Here is a 27,703-nt window from a genome sequence, read left to right on the forward strand (position 1 = left end):
TTTTATTTTATTTTATTTTATTTTATTTTATTTTATTTTATTTTATTTTATTTTATTTTATTTTACTTTTGGCAATTTTGAATGAATTGCCACTGATTTAACACTGGAAGATTTCACATAAACATCTGAATTTTTTGATTCTTTTAAAAAAATCAGAAGATCTGGTGACACTGGGCTCTTGTTCTTACACAACAATTGGCTGGAACTGAGTAACATTCACCCTCATCGAATGGACATGTTCTCTCCAGTTCCTTCCACTCCCTAAGATCTCCCTGACACAGGACCAAGGTTGACCTGCATTTAGAGTTTCACCTGTGCTCTCCCTTCCCACCACCCCTTATTTACTTATTTATGATGCCTGTCTCCCCCGGGTGAACCCTGTGAACTTGCACCACTGATCTCATCAATGACTCAGTTGCTTCGTCTATATGAAGACACTGAGGTTTAGAGATGTCACTCTAGAGGAAAGACCAGTACCAAGGTCCCTCACTGACCAATCCAGTGAAAGGTCATTTATTTCTAGTCCTGTTCTCAGGCTCAGAAGAGAAAAATAGCAGAATTTGTAAACCACTCAGAGCCTGAAAAAAGATGAAAACATCTAGATTTAACAATTAAATATAGGCAAAATGAGGGCCAGACACTTCAATACAAGTTGGTATCATCATTCCCCTGCATCCATCCCATACTCTTGCCATGTTCCCTATGCTGCTGGGCTCTTGCTTCAGCTATTCTCTCTTCCACACAAACCATATCACTCACAGCCTGGCCCAAGTAGTAGTGTTCTGAAAGAAATCTATGATGATGCCATCTACACTGGTGTGTTCTTTTGCTTAGTATATGTTTTGCATAATTTGTACATGATTATGTGGAGTCTAGTTTGTTGTCTGAACACACACGAGTATATTGTGTCCAAGCTAGTATATTGCTATATTACTTTCAGAATAAAAACTTGAGACACAAGGCAACATTTCCAGGATGCTGGAATACAAAAAGATCTAGTGCATTTGGGGGTGAGGGTTACTGGGAATAATGACAAGAATATTTGAAATTGACACCCTTCCAGAGAATCTGGAAGATCTAGCCTTTGTATTTGATGCTGTCACTCTCGCTAGAGTTTTTCTCATCCATATCCCATCTCTTCTCAAAAAGCTGAAGAGTTTCTTTTGAGTGGATCCTAAAAGCACAAGATCATATAATAGTTTAAAGATGTGTTAAAACATTTACACGTCTCATTGTTGATTTGTAGTGTGAAATTAATCAGAATGATGGGCAATGTACAATGTGAGGACTATAGTTAACATATCATATCTTATATTTGAAAGTTGCTGAGAAAGTAGACCTTAAAAGTTCTCAACACTAAAAAACAAACAAACAAACAAACAAACAAACAAAAACCTGTGTAGTGATGGATATTAACTAAACTTATTGTGGTAATCACTGCACAATATATACATATATCAAATCATTACATTGTACATGTAAAGGTAATACAAAGCTATATGTCAATATTAACTCAATAAAAAAAATAAAATAAAACTGGGGCACCTGGGTGGCTCACTGAGTTAAACATCAGACTCTTGATTTCAGCTCAGGTCATGATTTCATGGTCTTAAGATCTAGCCCCATGTCAGCCTCCTAGCTGGGCATGGAGCCTGCTTAGGATCCTCTCTCTCCCTCTCTCTCTGCCCCTCCCCTGCTTGCACCCTCTCTAAATAAAGAAACAAACAAACAGAATCAGAATAATGGGAATGAAGGTGAAAATCTAAAAACAGAGAAACACTTCTACAGTTAGCAGGCTCAATTTCTAACTTCTTTTACTTTTTTAAGGTTTATTTATTTATTTTGAGAGAGAGAGAAAGCAGGAGTGGGAGAGGGGCAGAGAGAGAGATGGAGAGAGAGAGAATCCCAAGCCCAATGTAAGGCTCAAACTCACAGACTGTAAGATCATGACCTGAGTCGAAGTCAGATGCTTAACCAACTGAGCCAGGTGCCCCATAACTTCTTTTAATTTTTTTTAATGTTTATTTATTTTTGAGAGAGAGAGAGAGAGAGAGAGAGAGAGAGAGAGAGCACAAGCAGGGCAGGGGCAGAGACAGAGGGAGACACAGAATCCTAAGCAGACTCCAGGCTCCAAGCTTCAGCACAGAGCCTGATGCAGGGCTGGAACTCAGGAGCCATGAGATCATGAACTGAGCCAAGGTTGGACACTTAAACTGAGCCACCCAGGCACCCAGCCCCTCTAAGTTCTTTTAATAAGTTGTCATGTATTATGCCCTTGTTACATGATAGCACAATAGTTCAAAGAATAAGCTTTAGAGAGACACTTCTTGGCTTCACATCCTGGTCCCATCATTTACTCAGCTGAGTGACCTCATTAAAATCATCAGCCTAAGATCAAAATGATGCCTCCCCTAGATGAAATAAGGCATGCGGCTTATATGACATATCACATTTAATAAACAATAATAATAGTCATTATTATTATTGGCAATTGAAACAGAAGACAGTGGCTCTACTCTGCATATTGCCCAGGAATGTGGAGGTGTTTTCCTATACAAAGTTTTCGTCAAACTAAGAGTTGGTATACCATAAGACTAGTATACCTTAAGTCCATAACACTGCAGACTTGGGGGGAAAAAACCGTTGGACTTAAAGCATTAAAGGCTATTTGAAATACATTACTCTTTTACAGTAATGTTTACAGGAAGCAAATACCATCGAGATTTTATCCATTTATTTATTCTAGGATATAAACAGGGGCATCTGGGTGGCTCAGGTGGTTAAGCATCTGACTTCGGCTCAGGTCATAATCTCACTGTCCGTGAGTTTGAGCCCCGTGTCAGGCTCTGTGCTTACAGTTCAGAGCCTGGAGCCTGCTTTGGATTCTGTGTCTCCCTCTCTCCCTGCCCCTCCCCCACTCACACTCTGTCTCTCTCTCTCAAAAAAAAATATTATTTTTTTTTATTTTAGTGTATAAACAAAATTGAACTTTAAGGTATAAACTACAGTTAAAGATGCTGTAACATTGGTAGTATAAATACAATAATAACGTTCAAGCACATTTTAATTTCTTCACGTGGCTTGTTATATTCTCCACAATCTAGCCCCATCCTACCTCCCAGCCTTATCTATCTTAAATTCCAGGCTCTAGCCACTCCAAACTATTTTGCTTCCTTTGGACACATCAGACTTCCAGGACTCTGTGCTATTTGCTTCTTCCAGTGAGGATCCTTTCCACGGAGGAAATCTCTTCCTTCTTCAGATCCCAGCTCAAATGCTCCACCTGCCACATAACTTTTTTTAGTTCTTAACCTTGAATGAACCTCTCCTTTTCTCTGCCATTCAATAGCACGCTATTGATGTTACTGCCATATGACTCCATCTATATATACTATCTTGTACTGTAGATATTTGTAAACATACCTATCTTTCCCACCAGACTAAACTCTTTAAAAAAATGTTTAAGGTTTATTCATTTTTCAGAGACAGAGAGAGACAGAGCATGAGCAGGGGAGGGGCAGGGAGACAGAGGGAGATACAGAATCTGTAACAGGCTCCAGGCTCTGAGCTGTCCACAAGAGCCTGACGTGGGGCCCAAACTCACGGACTGCAAGATCATGACCTGAGCCGAAGTCAGATGCTTAACCAACTGAGCTACTCAGGCGCTCCTAACTAGACTAAACTCTTTAAAGGTGGGGACCATGTGTTCTTTGCTTGAACTCACTTGTAAATTCTAGTTCAATCTCATTATCTACGAGGAATACTTCAGTATCTGCAAAGAACCCCCCAAAGAAAAAGCCAACTAGCTCAAAATATATGCATTCTTTCAATCTTTAATTAAAAGTGAAGTCACTAGGCAAACTTTCTTGAAAAACTATAGTTATACAAGCAAGTCATTGTGGCTTTTTGCACTTCCCACGGTTTTTTATACTCAATTTCTTTCTATAAATTAAATTGAAGAGATATCTCACTTGAGAAAAAGACCACAAAAACTAGGGGTCAAAAGATTGGAGTGAGGAAATAAAACTTGAAAATCTGGGAGCACCTGGGGAGGGGGGGGTTCAGTCTGTTAAGCCTCCAACTCTGGATTTTGGCTCAGGTCATGATTCAGGAGATCAGGCTCCTCCTGGGGCTCTGCCCTGACATCAGCACACCTGCTTGTGATTCTCTCTCTCTCTCTCTCTCTCTGCCACTCCCATGCTCTCTCTTCCTCTCTCTCTCAAAATAAACAAACATTAAAAAAAAAAACAACAAGAAAATCTGACCACATGTTTCTGTCATCCTCTAGCTCCAGTTTCATGACCAGATCCAACCCAAAAGCACTGTATCAGTCTGCTCTGACACAGATTCAGGCACCACCCAACACACACCATCACCTCCATCTCTTTAGAGTCACAGCCAGGAGCTGCAAGAGGTTTTCTAGTGTCCTGATGCACTTTCCCATGTCACCTGTCCTTCCCTGTATTCATCCTATACATCGGAAAGGTCCTGGTTCTCCTTAAACACAAAAGGGAAGCAACAGAGAAGGATGTTCTCAGTCAGTGGTGCCAAAATTATGAGTTGTTGCAAAATGGCAGGTTAAACTATTTTATCATGTAATTTCCATTTTCTAGGGTCTTGAAACAAAAAAACTTTTTTTAGCGATGGTATGGATACTAACCCTGTTATCTGCATTCACATGTTAATTAAAGAAGGTGTGATCGGTCAATGAATATGGGTACTCTCACCTCAGAATCTTCTCTGGCCAGAACAATTTCCCAGAGCTAAAGCCAACCAGAGTCGAAGAAACTGTTAGGACTACCACCTGAACACAATGTGATGGAACAACTAAATATCCTACTCCGGGAGTAAAAATCCATCTACAGTCTGAACTACTATCCAGATAATCCAAGATTTAAACAAAATAAACTACTATCCGGGTAATCTATCTGATAACAGAAAAAAAAAAAATACACTACTATCCAGATAATCCAAGATGTTAAAAAATACACCCAAACAAATTGTAAGCCAGGAAATTGGCCCAAAAAACTGTTATATCAAATAACTTACTGTGTAAGTAATATATTTAGTGTAAAGCCTGGCTAAACCTGCAGGATGGATTGACCTGTGCTGAATTAGACATGGGACCCGGAGAAGCATTGCTTTGTTTTTTTGATGGCCGAGCTTTTAAATAGTTGTCAGCTCTTTCCAAAGCCTCTGGGTGCTGCTGAAGCCAGAGTCGGCTACCTGGGACGAGCCACAGCTGCAGCATTAAGCACTAAGTTCTCCCGAGGTCCCGCTCGGCGTCCAGGCGGCCCAGGTGCCCGTGCCTCCAACGGCGGTCGCCCGGACTGACCCGGTGGTGCTGAACCTGGCGCCGCGGCTCAGAGGCCTCCAGCTCCGCGCGCCGCCTTCCTCCCAGCCCTGCAGCAGCGGGGCGCCCCAGCCGCGACTCTCCCAGGGCAGCTGCGCGCACCGGCTCCCCACCCGGGCACCTGGAGGCCTCGCCGCCCTCTGAGGAACAGGGGCCCACCTGGTCGCACTCCCCACAGCCCCGCTCTGCCACCAGCAGCCCCAGAAGCTGTCTTGGGAGTTCCAGGACAGACCACGGCCCCGAGCCCAGCCCGTGGGTACCGTCCGCCCTCCAGGACCCCCTTTCTCTCTCTGTATCTCTGTCTTTGCGCTCCGTGCAAAATGCCTCCCTCGGATTCCTGGGGAAACTTGCCCACCGCGGAGAGGCACCCCATCAAAAGGGGAGGGGGGTGTCCAGGGATGGGCGCACCGAGGACGCTCTCGGCTCCCGGTACACAGCCCAAACCAGAAACCTGTTCCAAAGTGCTGGCCGCCAGTGACAGCGTCGTCGCAGCTGCCGCCTCCCGCTGCTCCGAGCCCGAAGAGTCACTTCTCGCCTCCGGGAGGCGAGGCAGCGCGGGTGGCCGCCCAGCGTCGGCGCCCTCCCGCGAGCTCCAGCCCTTTACCTGGGTAGCGGCCTCGGCTGGGGGCTCCGGGGCGCAGCACCGGGCGCAGTGCCCCGGGCAAAGCCGGGCGGGTGGTGCGGGGAGGACCGCGGCCGCAGTTCTCCCCCTCCTCGGGGCCCGCCGGGCTGTATTTATCCGGGGCCCGGACCTGGCCCCGGCCCCTGCCGGAGTATTGGGCAATCGGTCCCGCTACGCGCGACCCCGGGAGCCGCCGCCCTCTGCCCCCGCCAAGCCCCGCGGCGGCGGCGGCGGCGGCGACGGCGGCGGCGGCCGCGTGCAGGGAGAGGGGGATCCGGCCCCCTCCTCTGGGCTCCACCTTCTCTCCCTCCTCCTCCTTCCCTGGAAGTTCTTCCCCGCGGTCTGGCCCCTCTCTCTCACTCCTTTGCGGGGCACCCTGGCCAGTCTGAACCGGTTGTGACTGCGCGGGTGGCTGGGGGGGGAAGGAGGAGGAGGCGGAGGAGATGGAGGCGGAAAAGCGAGCGGTAGGGGCGCTGCTCCCGCTCTCGGGGCTCGGGCCGGGCTCCGGCCGGCGGGGCGGAGGGAGGGCACTGCCGGGGCCGCGGTCCCCGCCCGGCCCGGGGCCACCGAGGCCTCAGGAGAGCTGGGCACCGCCGGCCAGGCGCCCTGTTGGTGCGCACACGCGCGCGTCCCCCGGCGCCGCCGCGCCCCTGCCGCCCACCGCGTGCCCGCACCAGCTCGCCAAAGACCCAGCGCACTTGGTTGGGAGCCGGGGTGTAGAGATGAGTGCGAGTCGCCCCCGGTCTCCCAGGCTCCTGGGGCCGCCGGGCGCCCTCCTGGCCGGAGCTGTATACCCAGCTGGCAATGATCCCAGAGAAACAGGCACCAGAACTTTGTGTAGCCGGTGCTCCTGGGCTACAGGAGTGAGGATGCCAAGTGCTGTCCTTTGTGACAGCTCCATGGGAAAGGAGGGCGCTCCGCAGTGCAACACAGCGGGCCGAGAGGGAGGGCGCATCTAAACACAAGTTCACACTGTCGGGCATGGGAGCTGAACTGGACGTGTGCTGTAACCCCACAGAGGGTCACCGCATCAGACTGGGGACAGTTTGTAGGTACCAGAGGCTCACTGGGTGAGGGGACCCTTAAAGTGATATGCACTTTTGGTGTTCCCATGTCTGTACATGTTTCTGGGAAGGGGCACCGTAGCTGGTACTAACTTTTCAAACAGGCATAAGGCCATCCAACACTGGAATGAGAATTCCGTTTATAAACTGAGGCCTCTGGTGCTGACCTAGACAAAGACTCTACACCTTGCATAAAGTTGCTTTCTGAAGTCCAAATTAAGCTGTCTAACCTTCCTGAACCTCTGTTTTCTCATCTTGCCTGCATGGTAGAGTCGATGTGAAATGAGAGTTCCAAAAATCTTAAGGAGCCTGATCACGCATGTCAAGTTTTCTTACAGATATGAAAACTGTGGTTCATCCCCTTCTACCCAATTTACTGACTTGCAGGTTATGGGAAAGGGAATGGCCAGAGCTAGTTGATATTACATATTTTGTTTTGTGTTAAGAGGAAGAAAGATTTCGGGGTGGGGGGGTTGGTGGGGATGAAGGTACAGTAAGAATGAGAGGGAGGTGTTCCCAGGAACAGTTTCTGGAAGGAAAAATGGAGAGGTGATGCTGTCCACGCCATCAAAAATTTACTTCTGAGAAGGACAGAAGATAAAAAAGGAGGTTCTCATTATGTTCTATTTTTGAGCTAGTTTGTGGTTACTCGAGTGTATTCGCTTTATAATGATTCATTGCCCTGTACACTGATAACTTGTGTTTGATAAGAGATATTTTAGAAAGTTTTTTCTTTGATTCAAATACTCTCTAACCACCAAAGCAAGTGTCATCTTGTCAGTTAGTTTGGTCAAACCAATCCATGTATGTAAAATTATATTCTGAGGACAAGGAATCCCTGCTTGAAAACTACTTGTGTTCACGAACTGGTTTCTGAAGGTGCCTTGTTCCTGTTCTCGTCTCCACCAAGTTTCCCCAGATTTCCTTTACAGACGGTGTATGACCAACACTCCCGTGTCTGCTCAGGCCAGTTCATGCCTATCAGTTAAGAACAAAATGAGTTCATTCTTAAACACTAGGGTATAATCCCAATTTTAGTGTAGGACTAGAGCCCAGGGGTCAAAAACTCAAATGGCTAGGGGTCCAGACTCATAGTGTAATGAATGAAGTGGGCAGAAGGCAGCCTGGAGAACTTAAGGAGTGTGTAAGGTGACTCTGGGAGCAGTGGCCACCTGGCTTAGGGAATTGCTTCCTTGCTAGAATGTGAGAATTGCCCCTACCCCCTTGTGAAGTTTCATTTTTCAGTCACACCTCAGCAGAGAAATTAGACATGCGAGAGAACTCAGAAATCTAATCCAGCTCTGACACTTTACCTATGAATGGAATTTGACCTAGAGAAGCTAGGGATGTTCTGATCACCTGGCTCCCACACCACCCAGCCCACAGCACAGAATGGGGTAGAGAACAGGTTGACAGAGAGGTGGTATTAAAACCACCTTGCTACCATCCAGAGTTTTCATCCCCAATGACAGGAAGAAGCAAGATTTGCTAGCAAGGTGAGGATCAGATAGTTCAATATTGCTGGCCTTATAGCTCTGTGCAACCCGTGCCCTTTGGGTCTCTCTTGGGCCCAAAAGTATATGTACTTTCAAGAGAGAAAGAAAAAAGTCATTAAATAAGCTGGATTTAGGGGTCCCTGGGTGGCTCAGTCAGTTGAACATCTGACTTCAGCTCAGGTCATGATCTTGTATCCATGAGTACAAACCCCACATAGGGGGTCAGAGCCTGGAGCCTGCTTAGGATTCTGTGTCTCCCTCACTCTCTGCTCTTTCCCTGCTTGTGCTCTGTCTCTGTCTCTCTAAATAAACAAACAACCGTTAATTTTTTTTTTAATTAAGCTGGATTTAATGAAACTCCCTTGGGAAGAAAGAAAACTGAATGTGCATTTAAAGAAGTGATGCCTTGGCCGAAGAAGTTCATTCCTTGCCTTGTATTATTATTATTGTTATGGAGCATTTGTTAAGAACTTTGTGATTTGTGAAATAGCTTAAGGTCCATCCCTTCTTAGGCCGTTTGCTGACTCAATCCTTTAGAGAAAAGACAGAGAAATTAACCTAAAATTGCTCTGAGGACCTCATCTAGCCAGGAGGCCAGAAATGCGGAGGGCAGGTGAAGGCATCAGTTGGTCAGGGGAGCGTGAGACATTTCCACAGCACCTGAGTCACCAGTCCAGTGCCTGCCCAGCTGAGCAGACTTTCCTCCCTGACTTACTACACCAGGACAGATTTCTTTCCTTTCCACATGCTGTCCTTCCCCTCTTTATGAGTGACAGCATAGCTACATGGACACTACATTTTAAAATAAAAATAAAGGGGCGCCTGGGTGGCGCAGTCGGTTAAGCGTCCGACTTCAGCCAGGTCACGATCTCGCGGTCCGTGAGTTCGAGCCCCGCGTCAGGCTCTGGGCTGATGGCTCAGAGCCTGGAGCCTGTTTCTGATTCTGTGTCTTCCTCTCTCTCTGCCCCTCCCCTGTTCATGCTCTGTCTCTCTCTGTCCCAAAAATAAATAAACGTTGAAAAAAAAAAATTTTTAAAATAAAAATAAAGAAAATAGACGTTAGAGTTTTTATAGCAGTTGGCTCAGATCTAAAGCCATTAATTCCATTTCATTCATTTATACTCTAACAGATAAAAGACCAAAAAATACTAGAAGTGGATAAATCATTCTCTCTCATACTTACAGAGATATGTTTAAAGAGACAAATTTTCAAATGTTAGACATGAACTTAAAGACATACTATGTCATATTTTTGCTTGTAATTCTCCAGAATGTTGTTTCATCTTTTTCTTCCCTTTACTTTTGTCATATTATTGGGCTGAGATGTTTTTAATCTTAGGAGATTATTTAACCCTCTTAGGGTTAAGAGGGATAAATGCTGTTCTCTGAGTGTCTGGTAATTGCCAAGAACTATGCTATCTCCTGGCGTTTGGTATTGTTATCTACATTTCACAGATCAGAAAACTGGAATTCAGTTACTTGCTTAGTGGGTAAGTGATGGAGTAGGGCTCAGGCTCTGGTCTGACTGATTGCTAAGTCTGTGCCCTTCCCACTCTACCTTAGAAAAAGGATTCAAGGCTGGTAAGAGCTAACACTACCAGCTCACTAAGCTCACTATGACCCATAATAAACCTAAGAAGCAGGTGCTATGATTATCATCCACATTGGCTGCTGATGAAAATGAACTAGAGAGAAATTAAATAACTTGCCCCCAGTCACACAGTTCACAACAGGTAGGCTAGAGTTCAAATCCAGACATCCAGGGTACAGAGAACCATGCTCTGAACTAGCATTTTATATTCTTAAGAAAGTGGAAATAAGAAACATAAAACTACATGGAATGTGTGTGTCCTTCTGTGGTGTGTGTGTGTGTGTGTGTGTGTGTGTGTGTACACACATATATATACTTTCCACCTTGTATCCTTCTGGCTAGCATTGCACAGTTCCAAGGCCATAACCAAAAATAACTTGCATTTTTATATGTACCAATTTCCAAAGCACCCAGCATATATCCACATGTAGGACTCCCAACGTCTATAATGTACTCATTTGTTTGCACAGAGAAACTATAAAATCTTGATAGCAGGTACTTGGTTGGCCTATCCTGTTCATCACTACTCCCTAGAGTACAGTGGCAACAATAGAGTAGAAGTTTGTTTAATGAACTTTTGTTGAATGAATAAGTCACCAAAGGAGCAATGAATGCATGAATGCATGCTCAAACGTTTTTTTTTGTGAAAAGTAAGTGACTTTTTTGCTGCATCAGACCATTAATACTCTTCAATTGCCTTACTCTGCCAAGCTTTATTTTATTCTATTTTTTTAACTGGAGACAATTGACGTATAATATTGTATTAGTTTCAGGTGTACAACATAGTGATTCAATATTTATATACATTATGTAATTGCCACACAATAAGTCTAGTTACCCTCTGTCACTATACAAATTTGTTACAATATTGTAATAACTGTGCTGTATACAACATCCCTCGTGTCTTATTTATTTTATAACTGGAAGATTGTACCTCTTAATCCCCTTCACCTATGTCATCTATCTCCCACCCTCTTCCCCTCTGCCAACCACTGGTTTGTTCTCTGAGTCTATGAGTCTGTTGCTATTTTGGCTTTTCTGTCTGCTGTTTTTTTAGATTCCACATATAAACGAAATCATTTAGTATTTGTGTTTTTCCGTCTGACCTATTTCCTTTAGCATAATACCCTCTAGGTTCATCCATGTTGTCACAAATGACAAGATCTCATTCCTTTTTATGGCTCGGTAATATTCCATTATGTATATATGCCACATCTTGACCCATTCATCTATCGATAGACATTCAGTTTACTTCTATACGTTGTAAATAATGCTGTGATGAACACAGGGGTGCGTATATATCTACCTTTTCAAATTAGAGTTTCCATTTTATAGATGGTAAACTAAGGCCCCATGAGGTTCAGTGAGCTGCCCAAAGCCGGAGGGCAACAAAGCAGCAAAGATGGAAGCAAACAGGCAGCATGAGTGCAGGGGCCATGCTTATGAGACTAGGCCATACGTCTGCCTATAGTGTATTGAAGGAGGGAAGAGAAAATCCCCTCCTGTGTCCAGGACAGTTTCAGACCATTTCTCACATTTTAATCCACTCATGGAATTGTTTATGTTGCAAATTCAGCTCATATCATCTAGGATGTAATCAAATTGGATAATAGATCACCAGAGAAGGGTTTAATCCCAAAGGCAGGCTATCAAGTTCAAAGGTACCAGTGAATTCAATTTCTTTTTTTTTAATACAGGTGGAATTGATTATTATTTTAAAATAAACATAAGACCATTGAATTGAATATTTTTTGTGAGACAGTGCCAATTTCTTTAATGTGCCTCTGCCTGAGTGTCTGACTTATGTGCAGTATATAACAACATTTCAGACAGCCCCAAACAATATTTCAATTCCAAATGTTAAGTTTTAGCCTTCTTCTCTTCTCTGTTACATGATGTAAGTGAAAAAAGCCTGACTTCTACATTGTGCACAGGATCTATACAGTCCAAAATCTGTGGACAGTCCAAATAGTTTGTCCCATGGTTTCAGCGAGTAAACATTTTTGTTTTTCTTTCTTTTTTTAAAAAAAAAACATGGTCACCTTAGAACTAATCAGCATGCTGCAACTTTGGCTTATTGAGCACAATTTCGAAGATGATACCTAACCCATGAAACTAGAAGTTATGAAGAAAAAAATCCAGTTTGGACATGGACTGGGGCCACTGCACACAGAATAAGCCCAACAGTGCTAGTATATTTTCCCCCATCGACCAACCCCAGGCTGTGCTCACATAAAAAGGTGCTCAGCTCTCTCCCTCCCCCCTGAACACTGTACAGCTTCTTTAATTTTCCATCCAAGTACTCAACAGTAATTCCAAACCACAAGCAAAATAACCAGCTATAGAATTGAAATGTGTTGGAGGTCCTCTGCTTTCCTTTAAAGATGTATGTGAACCCTGCTTTGACTCAATAGCCATAAGTGTTTTCATATCATAACAATATTCAGTAGCAATAATTATCTATTTTATTTAATTTAAATATTTCCATTAATCAAATTTAATATTAATTTTTTAATTTAATAATTAAACATTTAACAGAGCCAGGAGCCTGCTTCAGATTCTGTGTCTCCCTCTCTTTCTGCCCCTGCCCCCCATCTCTCTCTCTCTCAAAAATAAATAAGCATTAAAAAAGTTAAAAAATAATACTAATTAAACATTTAATATTTATAATTTACTATAATAATGGCTCACATTTCTTTGGATTCTTTTAAGTTTATTTATTTATTTTGAGAGAGAGTGCACAAGTAGGGAAGGGGCAGAGAGAGAATCCCAAACAGGGTCTTCACTGTCAGCACAGAGCCCAATACAGGGCTCAAACTCATGAACCATGAGATCATGACCTGAGCCGAAGTCAAGAGTCAGATGCTTAACTGACTGAGCCACTCAGGCACCCCAATAGCTCTCATTTTTAAGCAATATATATATATATATATATATATATATATAGTGTATTAGTCAAGGTCCAGGCAGGAAACAGAATAGGTCCAAGATAGTCTTAAGGGAAAAAAATAATTATAGCAATGTGGGCAGGATTAAAGGAATAAACAAGAAGCAACCAGAGACTAGACAGTGGGAAGTGATTACTACCTCTGGGCTTTAATAAGGGAAGACGTAGTATTACCAGCACCTAGGACAGCAGAGCGTGCAAAGGAGGGACCCCCTGAGGGGAGATGGGATTGGGAAGAGATACAGTTTAATTGCCAGACACAAAGTGCCAAAGTGAGTGTGGAGAGAAGTCCCCTGCCTCTCTTTCTGCTCTCCAGTCTTTTGATGGTGCTTACCATTGGCCAAGGCCAAGCAGAATCCAGGCACTGAGGGAGCCCAAGAGGTGTTGCCCACAAGTGGTCAGCCTCCCAGGCACAGAGCAGGACAAAGATGGGCAGAAATTGAATTGGGTTGGAGAGAGTGGCAAACGGAGATGACCAGAACCTCTAGGCACTGTGCTAAGCACTTAAGAAGTAGATACCGTTTTACAGATGAAAAAAAACAAAGATATGGAATTCAAATCCAGCCTGATTCTGGAGTCTGTGCTCTTAAGTACACACTATTTAACCAAGCTGTATTTAAAATGATGTTTTAAAATTACTTACTTAGTTAAAAAAAAAAAATTCACTAGTTAAACAAATGTCCTGTGTTTGTCACAAAACTTAGTGATCACCACAACCCTTAGTCTCATAAATTTGCTTTAATCTCATCAGCAATTTATCTTATGGTTAGTCTCACGCAATTTATGTTGATTTTATGATCTACAATTTGCAACCCATTTCTTGAAATCTGTTGTCTATAACATAAATCCCCATGCATGAACTACAAAATATACTGTCAATTGTTATTTATTCTTATTTACTAATTCATCTAATATTTCTTAGTCATTTATTTTGAGCCAGACATTATATGAAAACAAAGGGTCTCGCCATCTATGAAGGAATACTGACAGGTAAATAGTTACTGGAATGTGCCAAGTACCTTAGTCAAGGTACTCATGCCACTTTAACAGAACACAGAAATAGAAACAGCTTGGGTTGAGAAGGAGGCATCCCAAGACAGAGTAAAGAGCATTTGCAAAGCTTTAATGTCATGAAAGCTTCTTATGTTAGGCTAGGGAACTACAATGGATAACTACACAGGATTAAAGATAAGAGTATTTGTGAGAAATAGAAAGTAAACAAGAATAGGGCTTTTGATTGCAAGCAATGGTTCCCATCTCTGGACAGGATTGCATAAATGGACAACCCAAGAGGACATGGGTCCACTTAGAGATCAAGTTGGCAGGGACTCATAGTTTTATCAGCAAATGAATGGGCTCTATTTTCTCCATTCTTACAGGCTTTTGTTCAAGATTCAGAGTCCCAAAGGAAAGAGTTAGTGATCTGGCTTGGGCACTATAACCATTTCCCAAGGGAACAAGGGCCACTTTGAGAGCACTCAATGAAGGAGAGGTAATTCTCCAAAAGCAAATTGGGATGCTAACTAGCCAAAACATACACACACAAAATGTCTTCTCCAGTGGGTTAGACCATGTGAGTTCTTATCTCTGTATGAAGGCTTTAGCAATGAAGCACTGAAAGGTTGAAGGAAGCATTGAAGGATTCCAAACAGCGGGATGACATGGTAGGATTTGTCACAATGATCACTCTTCAAAACCACATTGGAGGGTACACTGGGAGGAAAACTAGTTAGAAGGCTGATCAAATAGCCAAGGAAAAAACTTATGAAAATGTAAAACCTCTAAAATTATTTAAAAATTAGGGGGACCAATTTGAGAGATTACAAAGTACCATACAAGGATTGGTAAAAAGAAAGGTTTGTGATGGCGTCCAGGTTTCCCATAACGACCTTATAGGGAATGGTGGGAAAATTAGGGAAGTGTGCCTCTACACTGCAGGATCCTCCACAATAGTCCAAATTTCAAATACTTTATTCATTGTTCCAATAAGACCCCCAAAATTCCAAAAAAACCCTCCAAATCTAAAGTAGATCTCCAAGATTTATTTCACAATTTGAAACGGTACAAAATTCTTTTGTCAGATTCAAATTTTCAGATTCGTGGTCTGGATAACATGGCAAAAAATGAGTGAGCATATGCAACAGAAACAGAAACTGAGGAGTCTATTCAGTACCAGTACCATGAGTAGTGGTGTCTGCAAAGTAAATACTAAAGTTTCACTAGAAATAGAATGGACTTGAGCAAGAAGAATCAGGGTTGATTATTAGGCTAAAGAGACCATAGTGGCAAGCCAGATCCTTTGGCAGTAACATGCAAACATCAACCAAACGCCAGGTGTACAGCTGGCTCAGACAGAGGCATGCCAACAGCCCCATTACCCACAAATCCAGAATTCTGTACTTAGAGAAAAGTCATTACATCTCTAACCTGAGAGTGGTATGACCCACAGTACAAATACTTGGATTCATCACATAGACTCTGGCACCCACCAAGGAAAAGCTGAATTACCTCTCAACACTATGTACAGTGATAATGATGGGCATTTCCTTCCCCTGAACCTGGTCCTTCAAACATCCTTGGAGGCTTGAAGTGGCTGCCTTTGAGTATTTTAGCATTACCAGGCTACTTCATGGCTTGATAATTTCTCTTAGCCACCCATGGTCATGAATGCTCCTTTTGGGACTGCTGGATCTGAACAAGAGTCTTAGAACTGGAATGGACCTTGGAGATTAGCAGGTACAACCTCACACTCAATGTAACACTTAATCTACTAATTTTTCAGATGAAGAAACAATCTCCAAGGGGTTGAATGATAGAAGGCAGAGGGAATAGAGGGTAAGAGCACCAGCCAAGACTCCCTGTTACTTTGTAACCTTGATGACACTCCTTATCCTTTCGTGCTTGTTTCCTCATCTACAAAATGAAGAGAATAATTTCATATGGTAGTTGTGAAGGTTCAGTGAATGAAACCAAATTAAATGCTTAGAATAAGCCTAGTACATAGTAAGTGCTATTTGAGTACTTGTTCTCATGTGTACACCAAAGAAACCCAGCAAGAGTTCAGATCCCACGTCTCCTGCACAGAGTTAGAAGAGGAAACTTCCATCCATTAACAAATTTACAATGGTTATGAATGGATGTCATATATAATATCTTTTAAGGTGCCTCATCAAAAAACCTGCATCTAAGCTCTTGAAATTCACTTAAGAAGAGTTTCTCTAGTGGCAGTCAGGTATGATAACCATTCCAGGGAATCAACAAAGTCCAGTGACTAAGTCTGAAAATTAGCCTTTTAACCAAGAAGACTTGAGTCATTCCTCAGGTGTCAAGATGGGTCCATTCTCTGTCAACTGTGGTCTTAATGAACTCAAGGGTTGGATTCTGGCTTAGGTGTAATTCTTGGAAAGGCTGTTAGCTCAACTTTTCTTTGGAAGGTCAAGATTGTTTTTCAACAGATTCTTTAGCCAATAGTGTTACAATATACCACCAAAAGAAATGAAGATTGCCATGGGGTGGATAAAGAAACACCTATTAGAACTCTTGTCACGCTGGAAACTATAATCTGCAGTCAGTTTGACTCACTAAGTGCAGCCCAAATAGTATATTTTATAAAAAGCGTGAAGCTAATGAATACTGAAAGCCAAGAATTCAGTCTGCAAAGGGTCTGCTTATGGAAAATGAACGATAAGAATCATTTGTACTACACAGTATTCCTCCAGCTACACAACTAATAAAGTGAGGCTTCTGAAATAGAAAACAGCAAGGAAAATATCCAGTACCTTGAACGTGACTGGCTTGAAGTAAGTGTCCAAGGAATAGTGGTCAAATAAATTTAATCTCCATCAGTGAAAAAGTGTCTCATGTTAACTTGGATATTTTTTATCAGACCTAACGTACTCAAAGGAAATGTGAGGAATTTTTTACATAATTAACTTCTTGAGATGAAATGAGTAATAAAGAACCCAAACAATAAGCTGTAATTGCCAAAGAGATAAAATAGAGATTTAAAGAAAATACTTGAGGGTTTTGAATCTCAAATTAAGAGGAAGGGGAAAATGGTTTCATCTTTAGCCTTTATTTTGTAATCTACCTAGTTCATATTTGAAATCCTGAGGATTATTAAGGTGACAAAAATGTTCTTTTTCCCCCTACATATCAAGATGAAACTTTTTCAAAAATGGTAGATGTGGGGCAGCTGCTTTGTTAAATAGTCTGGCAGTTCCTCAAAAGTTTAAAAAAAAGTAAGAAAGTAAGAAAAGTAAAGAAAATTTTAAAAAATGAGAAAAATTAAAAGTAAGAAAAAATTAAAAGTAGAGTTATCATATAACCCAATAATTCCACTAACTGATATATACCCAAGATAACTAAAAACATATGCCCTCACAATGAATGTATACAATTATAATTGCCAAAAAGTGGAAACAATCCAAACATCCATCAACTGATGAATAAACTGTGATGTATCCATATTATGGAGTATTATCTGGCCAACAAAGAAGCCAAATACAAAAATACTATATATTTTATGATTCTATTTATATTAAATGCCCAGAATAAGAGATCTACAGAAATAGAAAGTCTATTAGAGGGGCACCTGGGTGGCTCAGTCGGTTAAGCCCCTGACTTTGGCTCAGGTCATGATCTCAGGGTTCATGGGTTCCAGCCCCGCATCGGGCTCTGTGCTGACAGCTCAGAGCCTGGAGCCTGCTTCAGATTCTGTGTCTCCTTCTCTCTCTGCCCCTCCCTCTCTCTCTCTCTCTCTCTCTCTCTCTAGCTCTCAAAAATAAATGTCAAAATTTAAAAAGAAAGTCGATTAGAATTAAGCTGTTATTAAAAAAACTACAGCAGATGCATTTTTTGCTCTGCTTATGTTTTTTTTTTAATGTTTATTTTATTTTTGAGACAGAGAGAAAGAGAGAGTGAGTGGGGGAGGGTCCGAGAGAGGGGGACAAAGCATCTGAAGCAGGCTCTGCACTGTCAGCACAGAGCCCAGTTCTGGGCTTGAACCCACGAACCACAAGATTGTGACCTTGGACAGTCAACCCACTAAGCCACACAGATGCCCCTGCTTATAGTTTTTAAAAGCTGTCCGGGGCACCTAGGTGGCTCAGTTGGTTAAGTGTCTGACTCTTGATTTTGGCTCAAGTCGTGATCTTGTGAGTTTAAGCACCTTGTAGGGCTCTGCACTGATAGCAGGAAGCCTGCTTGGGATTCGGTCTCCGCCCCTCCTCCCACTGCTTGTGCATGCTCTCTCTCTCTCTCTCAAAATAAATAAATAAACTTAAAAAAACAAAAGCCGTCCTAAAAGCACAGCTTTTAAAATTAATGAGTAGAGCGATGAAGCTGCTTAATGTTGTGACAAGTTAAGAGCAGACACAATCAGCCTAGAATAACCATGGAAAAATGGCAATCCCCACAGAAGGAAGGATTGTTGTTTAACGTACACTGTGATGTGTACCAGTACAAAGAATGCAGAATATGACATATGCTCACATTCTTTCTATAGTTTGCCATGAGAAAGTTTCACTAACCATCTAGGTTGTGCGACAAATATCAGAGAATTTAGGTAGAAGCTGATTTTTATCAATGCTGGAAAACTAACTCCCTACTTGGTCTCTAATCTGTAGTCACACTGGCCTTCCTGACTTCTACCTACCTCAGGGCCTTTGTACCTACTGTTGTCTATACCTGAAGTCTTTACTCCCAGCTCTCCATCTAGCTTGTTTCTCATTAACCAAGACTCTGCCCCAATGTTGCTTTTTTTTTTAAGTTTTATTTATTAATTTTGAGAGAGACAGAGAGAGCCAGTAGGGAGGGGCAGAGAGAAAGGGAGAGAGAGAATCTGAAGCAGGCTCCACACTGTCAGTGCAGAGCCTGATGCAGGGCTCAAACTCATGAACCTGTGAGATCATGACCTGAGCTGAAATCAGGAGTGGGTTACTTAACTGAGTCACCCAGGTGCCCCTCCAAAGTTGCTTTCTCAGGAAACATTTCTTAGATCCTCGTAGCTAAAGTACTTTTACCCCACATAAACCCTCTTTCTCATTGCTTTGTTTTCTTTTTTTTTTAATATTTTTTTTAACATTTTTTTATTTTTGAGACAGAGAGAGACAGAGCATGAATGGGGGAGGGTCAGAGAGAGGGAGACACAGAATCTGAAACAGGCTCCAGGCTCTGAGCTGTCAGCACAGAGACCGACACGGGGCTCGAACTCACGGACCGCGAGATCATGACCTGAGCCGAAGTCAGCCGCTTAACCGACTGAGAAACCCAGACGCCCATCATTGCTTTGTTTTCTTCACAACACTTAGTACTACCTGAGATTCTCATGACTTTATCAGATTGTTGTCTCCCTCCCCCACCCACCAGAAGGCATGCTCCATGAAGACACGGCCCACAGTCTTTCCCTGTGCCTACACCACCACCGGATAGGCAATGAGTGCTTGCTAAATTTTTATTGAGCAGATGCCCTCCATGGTGCAAGTCATAACCAACTTTGTAAACAACACCCAAAAGGTCAGTCCCTGTACCTTGAGGTCATACCAGTCCAGGGACACTGACCATCCAGAAAACAGTCTGTAACAAGCTCTTGGCTGAAACAGCAAATGGTTCAGGCTGGAAACCCAGTTGGCCATCAAGGACTTCCCGTGCTCTTTCACTAATCTTCTCTTGCCATGGTCCCAGGTCAGAAGGCAGGAGCACACTCAAAGGGCCTTTCCTGTGGGTTTATAAATAAGTCTGGGCTCATTGCTGATCCTAGACTGACCTACATGGCAACTTGCCTTCCGCCTGCTCAGCTCAGTTAGTAGGACTGCTCCCAGGAAGCTTAGCAAATAACAGTCATGCAGAGAGCAGCCCAGAACAAAAACCTGGTCTATGTGGTCACACAAACACCACACAGTTAGAAAAAAAATTTTTAATGTTTATTTATTTTTGACAGAGAGAAAGAGACAGAGCATGAGTGAGGGAGGGCAGAGAGAGAGGGATACACAGAATCTAAAGCAGGCTCCAGGCTACAAGCTGTCAGCATAGAGCCTGATATAGGGCCTGAACCCACAAACCGTGAGATTGTGACCTGAGCCAAAGTCAGACAACTAATCGACTGAGCAACCCAGACGCCCCACAAACACTACACATTTCTCAAATCTTCACCCCAGGCTCTACAGAAGCAGATCAGCCCAATCTTACCTCAGAGTTAGCAACTGTCCACTCAAATTCAGAATGGCCATCTGGCTTATTTTGCGTGTGTGTGAGCCATCATTCAAGTGAACATTTAAGTGCTGCATACACTGTAGACTGCTTGTTACTCAAAAGATGCTATTATTAAGCCCCAGAAAATGGCACATTTATCAAGATGTCACTTTTGTGAGTTCTTTGGGAGCAAATTGCTCAAAATGGTATTTGAGACTTGTCAGTCATTACAAAATTCACATTAAGTGATTTTATGGACACAACTTAAATTTCTTTGTATGTTGAATGCAGAACAATGATCCGAGACTCCCTTTTATAAAGGCTGACTTCATATTTGGTACCATCAAACAGTGGAGCTCAACCACTGGAGAGTGAGCACATGTGCCATTTTACTACAGAAGCCTTAGGAAAGAGAGTTACCTGTAAGATGGATAGCCATTGCAACACAATAGCTTATATGCAACAGGTCGTATTTTACTTGTAGGATTGTGACGTTTCATTTAGTGCACACCTCTTGCCCTTCCAAATGAAGAGCCAGTGAGGTAATTAAATTCTTTTGTTTGACCTGAGTCATATAACCAAATGGTCAAAACAGGGTTCTAGAGGCAGATAGTTTTCAGTGGAGGGTCGTGTTTCTTTCACTTTTAGCTCTATCACCACAATCACGATATCCTATGTGAACTTGGGCCTTTAATTCCTCTGAGTATGTATCTCCTCATCTGCAAAATGGAAATACCTCATTGATCTGTTAGTGCAGACAAAATTACGTAATGTATGCAAAACACTCGGCACAGTGCATTCCAACTCCAGGTATTGGCATTTATAAATTATGAGGACCCCAGCGGGCAACTTCTGAACTCTCCACTCAAATTCTTCAAGGGCCACAGAACTGGGAAGGATGCAAGGCCATTTGCATTGATATCAAGAGAGATTATAAAATTAACAGCATGGAGGCACCTGAGTTCACGTATGGCGAGAAAATTCGTATGTGTTAATGGCAAGTTAAAAAAAAAAAATCCAGTTCAGCTGGAGGGTTGATTATAACAGTGCTTGTGGACCTTAAGTTCTATGAAACTCCACAGAAATGCATCCAGGAAAAAGCATGTTACCTAATCCAGGCTACAGAACACATCCATGCTGTGGATACTGTTGCCATTGATGAGAACCATCCTTTTCCAGTTCTCCTGAAGGGAGTTACAGATCCCTTACCTCACAGAGCGCCTCCTGTCTTCTGGGTGCTTATAACAACATCTTAGATTTATATAACTATTTTCTGTTATGCATTTCTACGTGTTTCAATTCAGTTCGCTTAAAGTTCACAAAATTTCTATGTGATATGCAAAGCTGTAGTGTTAATGCCATTTTTGGGTTTTCTTCATTCTGTTCTATTTTAATGCAGGAGGAGTATGAGACCCAGAGAGTTTAAGCAACTTGCCCAGAGGTCACATGTCTTTCCAGTAGCCAAACAGTAGGAACACTTAGTCCAGTGGGCCTCCCTCCACATAAGTGCTTGTCAACCTGTAGTGTGCATATGAATCACTGGGGATCTGATTACAATGCAGCTTCTGAATTCAGTAGGTCTGGGGGAAGCTAGGGTTCTGCATGTCTAACAGGACCCCAGGACTTGCTGTTCCTGGCAGTCCCCCAGAACATCCTCTGCCACACCTTTCATAACAGCCCAGGCATGTCCTCCTGTTTCCTCCAATTTGGAGTCCCATCATCTGGGTATCTACTCATTCCCCCCTCCACCACCACCACTGGACTATGAACTCCCTCAGAGCAGAAACTATGTTTTGGTCGTTATTTTGACATGACTGTTCAGGACCACGCCTGGCAAAAAGGAAATGAATGAATATTTTTGAAGAGTGAAAAAGAATGTGTTGTATTTCCAATTAAAAAGCCCCAACACTTGCATATTAAGGCTGTGATTACTTATTGCAAAAAGATATTTATCAATTTCCTTCATTGTCTCCAGTTGTATTATATCTAACTGTATTTGCCAGGTCCCAAATAACATAACCAGAAGGAGCCCTGCAGGGTCTACCAGTTAGACCTACACCTCGGGCAGAACTATGCTAGAGTCCAGTGGAAAACCATCACAGTTTCTGGCTAAGGGAATGGGTCCATGTGAGGTCATTCCAAGGGCGAGGGGGAAGTGTAGTACAGGCAGGTGACTGAGATCCGCTCGTCTTCAGCTTGAGGAAGCCATGTCATCTGTGATCCCAACTAAGGATGCTGATAACACCAATTTACGGTTGCAGGTTTTCCATATGGCAAGCACTGTGCTTAGCACTTTGTAGCAGTCATCTTTCATCCTCTCTACAAACCCATGACATAGGCACTTACTTTGTAGGTAAAGAAGGGGACACATAGGATTATTGAACTGTAAGAGGTGAAGCCAAGATTTGGACCAAGTCAGTCTGGCTTAAGAGTCAGTGCTTCCAACCATGTCCTCTACTGGCTGGAACCAAACGGCGGGAGGCAGGGACCAATTTTCAGAAGATGGAGTGACTTTACTTTCTTGCCAGAAACCTGATAATAGACCCCAACAAACCCCAAGTAGAATTGGGGAGAAACACATCACATCAACAGGACATGACCCTTATATCCAAAAGGAAGGGTGTGAATATAATGTAGAAACAAAAAAACCCAGGATTTTCTGTTACAGCAAATGTTCAAATAGTTTGACTCTATTTGGCTTATGGTTAAATATACAACTCCACTGAAAGGTTAAGTAAGAGTCAGTTAAGTAATAAGTCTCAAAGGTCCCAGATTCCTTTCACACTTCATTAGGCCTCTTATGAAATCTTGCATTAATGATTGGGCCAAATCTGAGAAAATTGTCATCACAGGAAAGAAATCAGAATTTTGTGAAGCATCTGTGTCCAATGTAAAAAGTCAGAAAGTCTAAAGGACAGAGTGACCTTTGCTTTTCAGAAGCTTAAGAAGCAGAAATCCAACAGTTATATTTTAACACTGTCAGAAAATGAGGAAATCAAAGAAATAATTGAAGAGAATGCATTGTCAAACAGTGTAAATGAGCTGTCTCTTTTTTCATCAAAGATTTTTAAATGTGGAATAAGAAAACAAACAGGGGCAACGCTAAAATACAGCCCTAGGGTCTTGAATAAAACATTACCATGAAAAAAAAGTGGAGCCTTACAGATTGCTTTTTAACCACACTTGTCTTATTATTGACCTTGGGATGGCAACATGACATGGATTGCCAAGGTCCAAGACCTGGTTCTGCTGCTTCCTGGTTTTGGCCTCAAGCCAGCATATTTCTCCCAAAATTCTCTTTTCTCTTCTGTAAAATAAGGGCAATGAACCTGCCTCCTAGGATTGTTGTGAGCTTTATGTTGAATGATACACTGGGAGAGTTTAGACCCAAATAGAAAATCAACGTACATTGCACCTGTTTTCTCTCCTCCCTTATGAGTTCTATTTTCTTAAAACAATCTCCTTTAAATATTTTTATTCCTAAGTTTTTTTTATAGAAACATAAAATTGTTCAGGGTTAATAATACCATATCTACACCTCCACGCAGATGGAATATGTGTATAAGAAAATGAGTATAAAGTGTTGGGATATCATATGGAAAGCTTATCATATGTTAAGCTTGGTGTGTTAAAAATAGAACCATATAAAATTCCACATAGGCATGCATCCTGAAAAAGATCACTTGTAATTACACCTACAAATTTTGGTCAATCTTTAATATGATTATACATGTTAAAAAATGAAGAAGTTTTAACTTGTATGGAACCGCAAAAGACCCCGAATAGCCAAAGTAATTTTGAAGAAGAAGACCAAAGCAGGAGGCATCACAATCCCATACTTTAGCCTGCACTACAAAGCTGTAATCATCAAGACAGCATGGTATTGGCACAAAAACAGACACATAGACCAATGGAATAGAATAGAAACCCCAGAATTAGACCCACAAAAGTATGGCCAACTAATCTTTGACAAAGCAGAAAAGAATATCCAATGGAAAAAAGACAGTCTTTTTAACAAATGGTGCTGGGAGAACAGGACAGCAACAGGCAGAAGAATGAAACTAGACCACTTTCTCACACCATTCACAAAAATAAACTCAAAATGGATAAAGGACCTGACTGTGAGACAGGAAACCATCAAAACCCTAGAGGAGAAAGCAGGAAAAAAACCTCTCTGACCTCAGCTGCTGCAATTTCTTACTTGACACATCTCCAAAGGCAAGGGAATTAAAAGCAAAAATGAACTATTGGGACCTCATCAAAATAAAATCTGCACTGCAAAGGAAACAATCAACAAAACTAAAAGGCAACCAATGGAATGGGAAAAGATATTTGCAAATGACATATTGGACAAAGGGCTAGTATTCAAAATCTATAAGGAGCTCACCAAACTGCACACCCTAAAAACAAATAATCCAGTAAAGAAATGGCAGAAGACATGAATAGACACTTCTCTAAAGAAGACATCCAGATGGCCAACAGGCACATGAAAAAATGCTCAACGTCGCTCCTCATCAGGGAAATACAAGTCAAAACCACACTGAGATACCACACCTCATGCCAGTCAGAGTGGCTAAAATGAACAAATCAGGAGACTATAGATGCTGGAGAGGATGTGGAGAAACGGGAAACCTCTAGCACTGTTGGTGGGAATGCAAACTGTTGCAGCCGCTCTGGAAAACAGTATGGAGGTTCCTCAAAAAATTAAAAATAGACCTACCCTATGACCCAGCAATAGCACTGCTAGGAATTTACCCAAGGGATACAGGAGTGCTGATGCATAGGGGCACTTGTACTCCAATGTTTATAGCAGCGCTTTCAACAATAGCCAAATTATGGAAAGAGCCTAAATGTCCATCAACTGATGAATGAGGAAATTGTGGTTTATATACACAATGGAATACTACTTGGCAATGAGAAAGAATGAAATATGGCCTTTTGTAGCAACATGGATGGAACTGGAAGGTGTTATACTAAGTGAAATAAGTCATACAGAGAAAGGCAGATACCATATGTTTTCACTCTTATGTGGATCCTGAGAAACTTAACAGAAGACCATGCAGGAGGGGAAGGAAAAAAAAAAAAAAAGGTTAGAGAGGGAGGGAGCCAAACCATAAGAGACTATTAAAAACTGAGGACAATCTGAGGGTTGATGGGGGGTGGGAGGGAGAGAAGGGTAGGTGATGGGTATTGAGGAGGGCACCTTTTGGGATGAGCACTGGGTGTTGTATGGAAACCAATTTGGCAATAAAGTGCATATTTAAAAAAAATCAAGAAGTTTGATGACTCAGTAATACAGGTTTTTAGAAAAAAAATACGTCCATGTAATTTTTATGATGTTTTATAAACCTTAAGGTAGTAAACAATACACAGTATTATTTTTATTGTAATGTCCTATTGGCTTCTAAAATAATTGGAGATCAAAATCACTCAACATATTAAACTCCAAATTTTTATTCACCAAAATTAATGTGAAATTTAAGTGTAAAGTAAGGAAAGTAGGCTCTCTAGGAAGTTATAACAACATATATAATAGACATAAAGTCAACAAAGATAACAAATAAAATTTTTAGGAGTCTTCCAACAATTTCATCCTTCAGACTTGTGGGAGGAGTAGGAGACATTAATATCCAGTTTTTACACGTCATATCCAGGCTGCTCTTGCTCCCTAGGGGAAAGAAAGAGAAAAATATCCTGCAATAAATATATTTATAATCTTGATCCTTTAAGGTCAATTGAATATTTGCACTGTAAAAAAATAGTAATGAGGAAACATCCATACACATCTGTAACCCACTAATAAATTAAAATACTTTGCTCCCTAATGAATTAAAATATTTTCCATCCACTCATTTTGGCCATTTTATATCATAATCATACATTTTTCTACATGGAAAGCATGCCTTTCTTTCTAAAAAGAAACAGCTCAAGGAGCTATCAGAATGACCAATCTCTTGTCATGTTATCAGTAGTCTAGTCATGAAATCTTCTCTGCAAAGTTATTTACAATCATTTATATTGGCATTGATGAAATTGCCATTCTTCCAACTTGTATGGACTGTATTAAAGGGAAATGAGAATTTGGACACATGCAAAAAGGTAGATGATAAATTTTTTTTTAATTAAACAGCAAAAGGTCTTTTTAATTTTCTTGATCTTTCCTCAAGATCCTCTCTCTCATTATTTTTGTCACTTAATAAAACACCAAACATTTAATTTCCTCTACATTTCTGTGTTATCCAAATAATTTTTAAAAATAAAGTATTTTACTTTAAAATGCTTTACGATAGAGAGGGAAGATGGCGGCGTAGGAGGACGCTGGGCTCACCGCGCATCCTGCTGATCACTTAGATTCCACCTACACCTGCCTAAATAACCCAGAAAACCACCAGAGGATTAGCAGAACAGAGTCGCCGGAGCCAAGCGCAGACTAGAGGCCCACGGAAGAGGGTAGGAAGGGCGGCGAGGCGGTGCACGCTCCACGGACTGGCGGGAGGGAGCCTGGGCGGAGGGGCGGCTCGCCGGCCAAGCAGAGCCCCCAAGTCTGGCTTGCAAAAAGCGGAGGGGCCTGACGGACTGTGTTCCGACAGCAAGCGCGACTTAGCGTCTGGGAGGTCATAAGTTAACAGCTCTGCTCAGAAAGCGGGAAGGCTGGAGGACAAAGGGAAGGAGAGCTGCTGAGCCCCCTGATGACAGAGCTCAGTTTGGTGGGGAACAAAGGCGCTCGCCAGCGCCATCTCCCCTGCCCATCCCCCAGCCAAAATCCCAAAGAGAACCAGTTCCTGCCAGGGAACTTGCTCGCTCCGCGCAAACACCCAACTCTGCGCTTCTGCGGAGCCAAACCTCCGGCAGCGGATCTGACTCCCTCCTGCTGCCACAGGGCCCCTCCTGAAGTGGATCACCTAAGGAGAAGTGAACTAAGCCTGCCCCTCCTGCCCCTGTGCACCTTGCCTACCCACACCAGCTAAGACACCAGATCCCCAGCATCACAAGCCTGGCAGTGTGCAAGTAGCCCAGACAGGCCACCCCAACCCACAGTGAATCCCGCCCCTAGGAGAGGGGAAGAGAAGGCACACACCAGTCTGACTGTGGCCCCAGCGGTGGGCTGGGGGCAGACATCAGGTCTGACTGCGGCTCCGCCCACCAACTCCAGTTATACACCACAGCACAGGGGAAGTGCCCTGCAGGTCCTCACCACGCCAGGGACTATCCAAAATGACCAAGCGGAAGAATTCCCCTCAGAAGAATCTCCAGGAAATAACAACAACTAATGAGCTGATCAAAAAGGATTTAAATAATATAACAGAAAGTGAATTTAGAATAATAGTCATAAAATTAATCGCTGGGCTTGAAAATAGTATAGCTGACAGCAGAGAATCTCTTGCTACAGAGATCAAGGGACTAAGGAACAGTCACGAGGAGCTGAAAAACGCTTTAAA

General features: G+C 42.4%; 2 protein-coding genes across 8 annotated transcripts in view; both read right to left on the bottom strand.

The window, feature by feature from the left end:
- SLC16A9 (solute carrier family 16 member 9) overlaps positions 1-6,194 on the bottom strand; it is a 57,051-nt gene extending 50,857 nt beyond the window's left edge. For both annotated transcript variants that reach the window (XM_040485081.1, XM_040485080.1), the window contains exon 1: positions 5,958-6,194. The gene's annotated coding sequence lies outside the window, so the exon portion shown is untranslated. The remainder of the gene's footprint in view (positions 1-5,957) is intronic.
- Positions 6,195-25,694: 19,500 nt separating this feature from the next.
- The window catches only part of MRLN (myoregulin), a 14,603-nt gene continuing 12,594 nt past the window's right edge, over positions 25,695-27,703 (bottom strand). For all 6 annotated transcript variants that reach the window (XM_040485088.1, XM_040485084.1, XM_040485085.1 and 3 more), the window contains one exon: positions 25,695-25,932. In XM_040485088.1, the coding sequence (XP_040341022.1) occupies positions 25,772-25,932 (161 nt within the window). In that variant the 3' untranslated portion in view covers positions 25,695-25,771. The remainder of the gene's footprint in view (positions 25,933-27,703) is intronic.

The sequence above is a fragment of the Herpailurus yagouaroundi genome, unplaced genomic scaffold, assembly GCF_014898765.1.
Source record: "Herpailurus yagouaroundi ecotype Mexico unplaced genomic scaffold, PumYag 163, whole genome shotgun sequence".
In the NCBI taxonomy this organism is placed as follows: domain Eukaryota; kingdom Metazoa; phylum Chordata; class Mammalia; order Carnivora; family Felidae; genus Herpailurus; species Herpailurus yagouaroundi.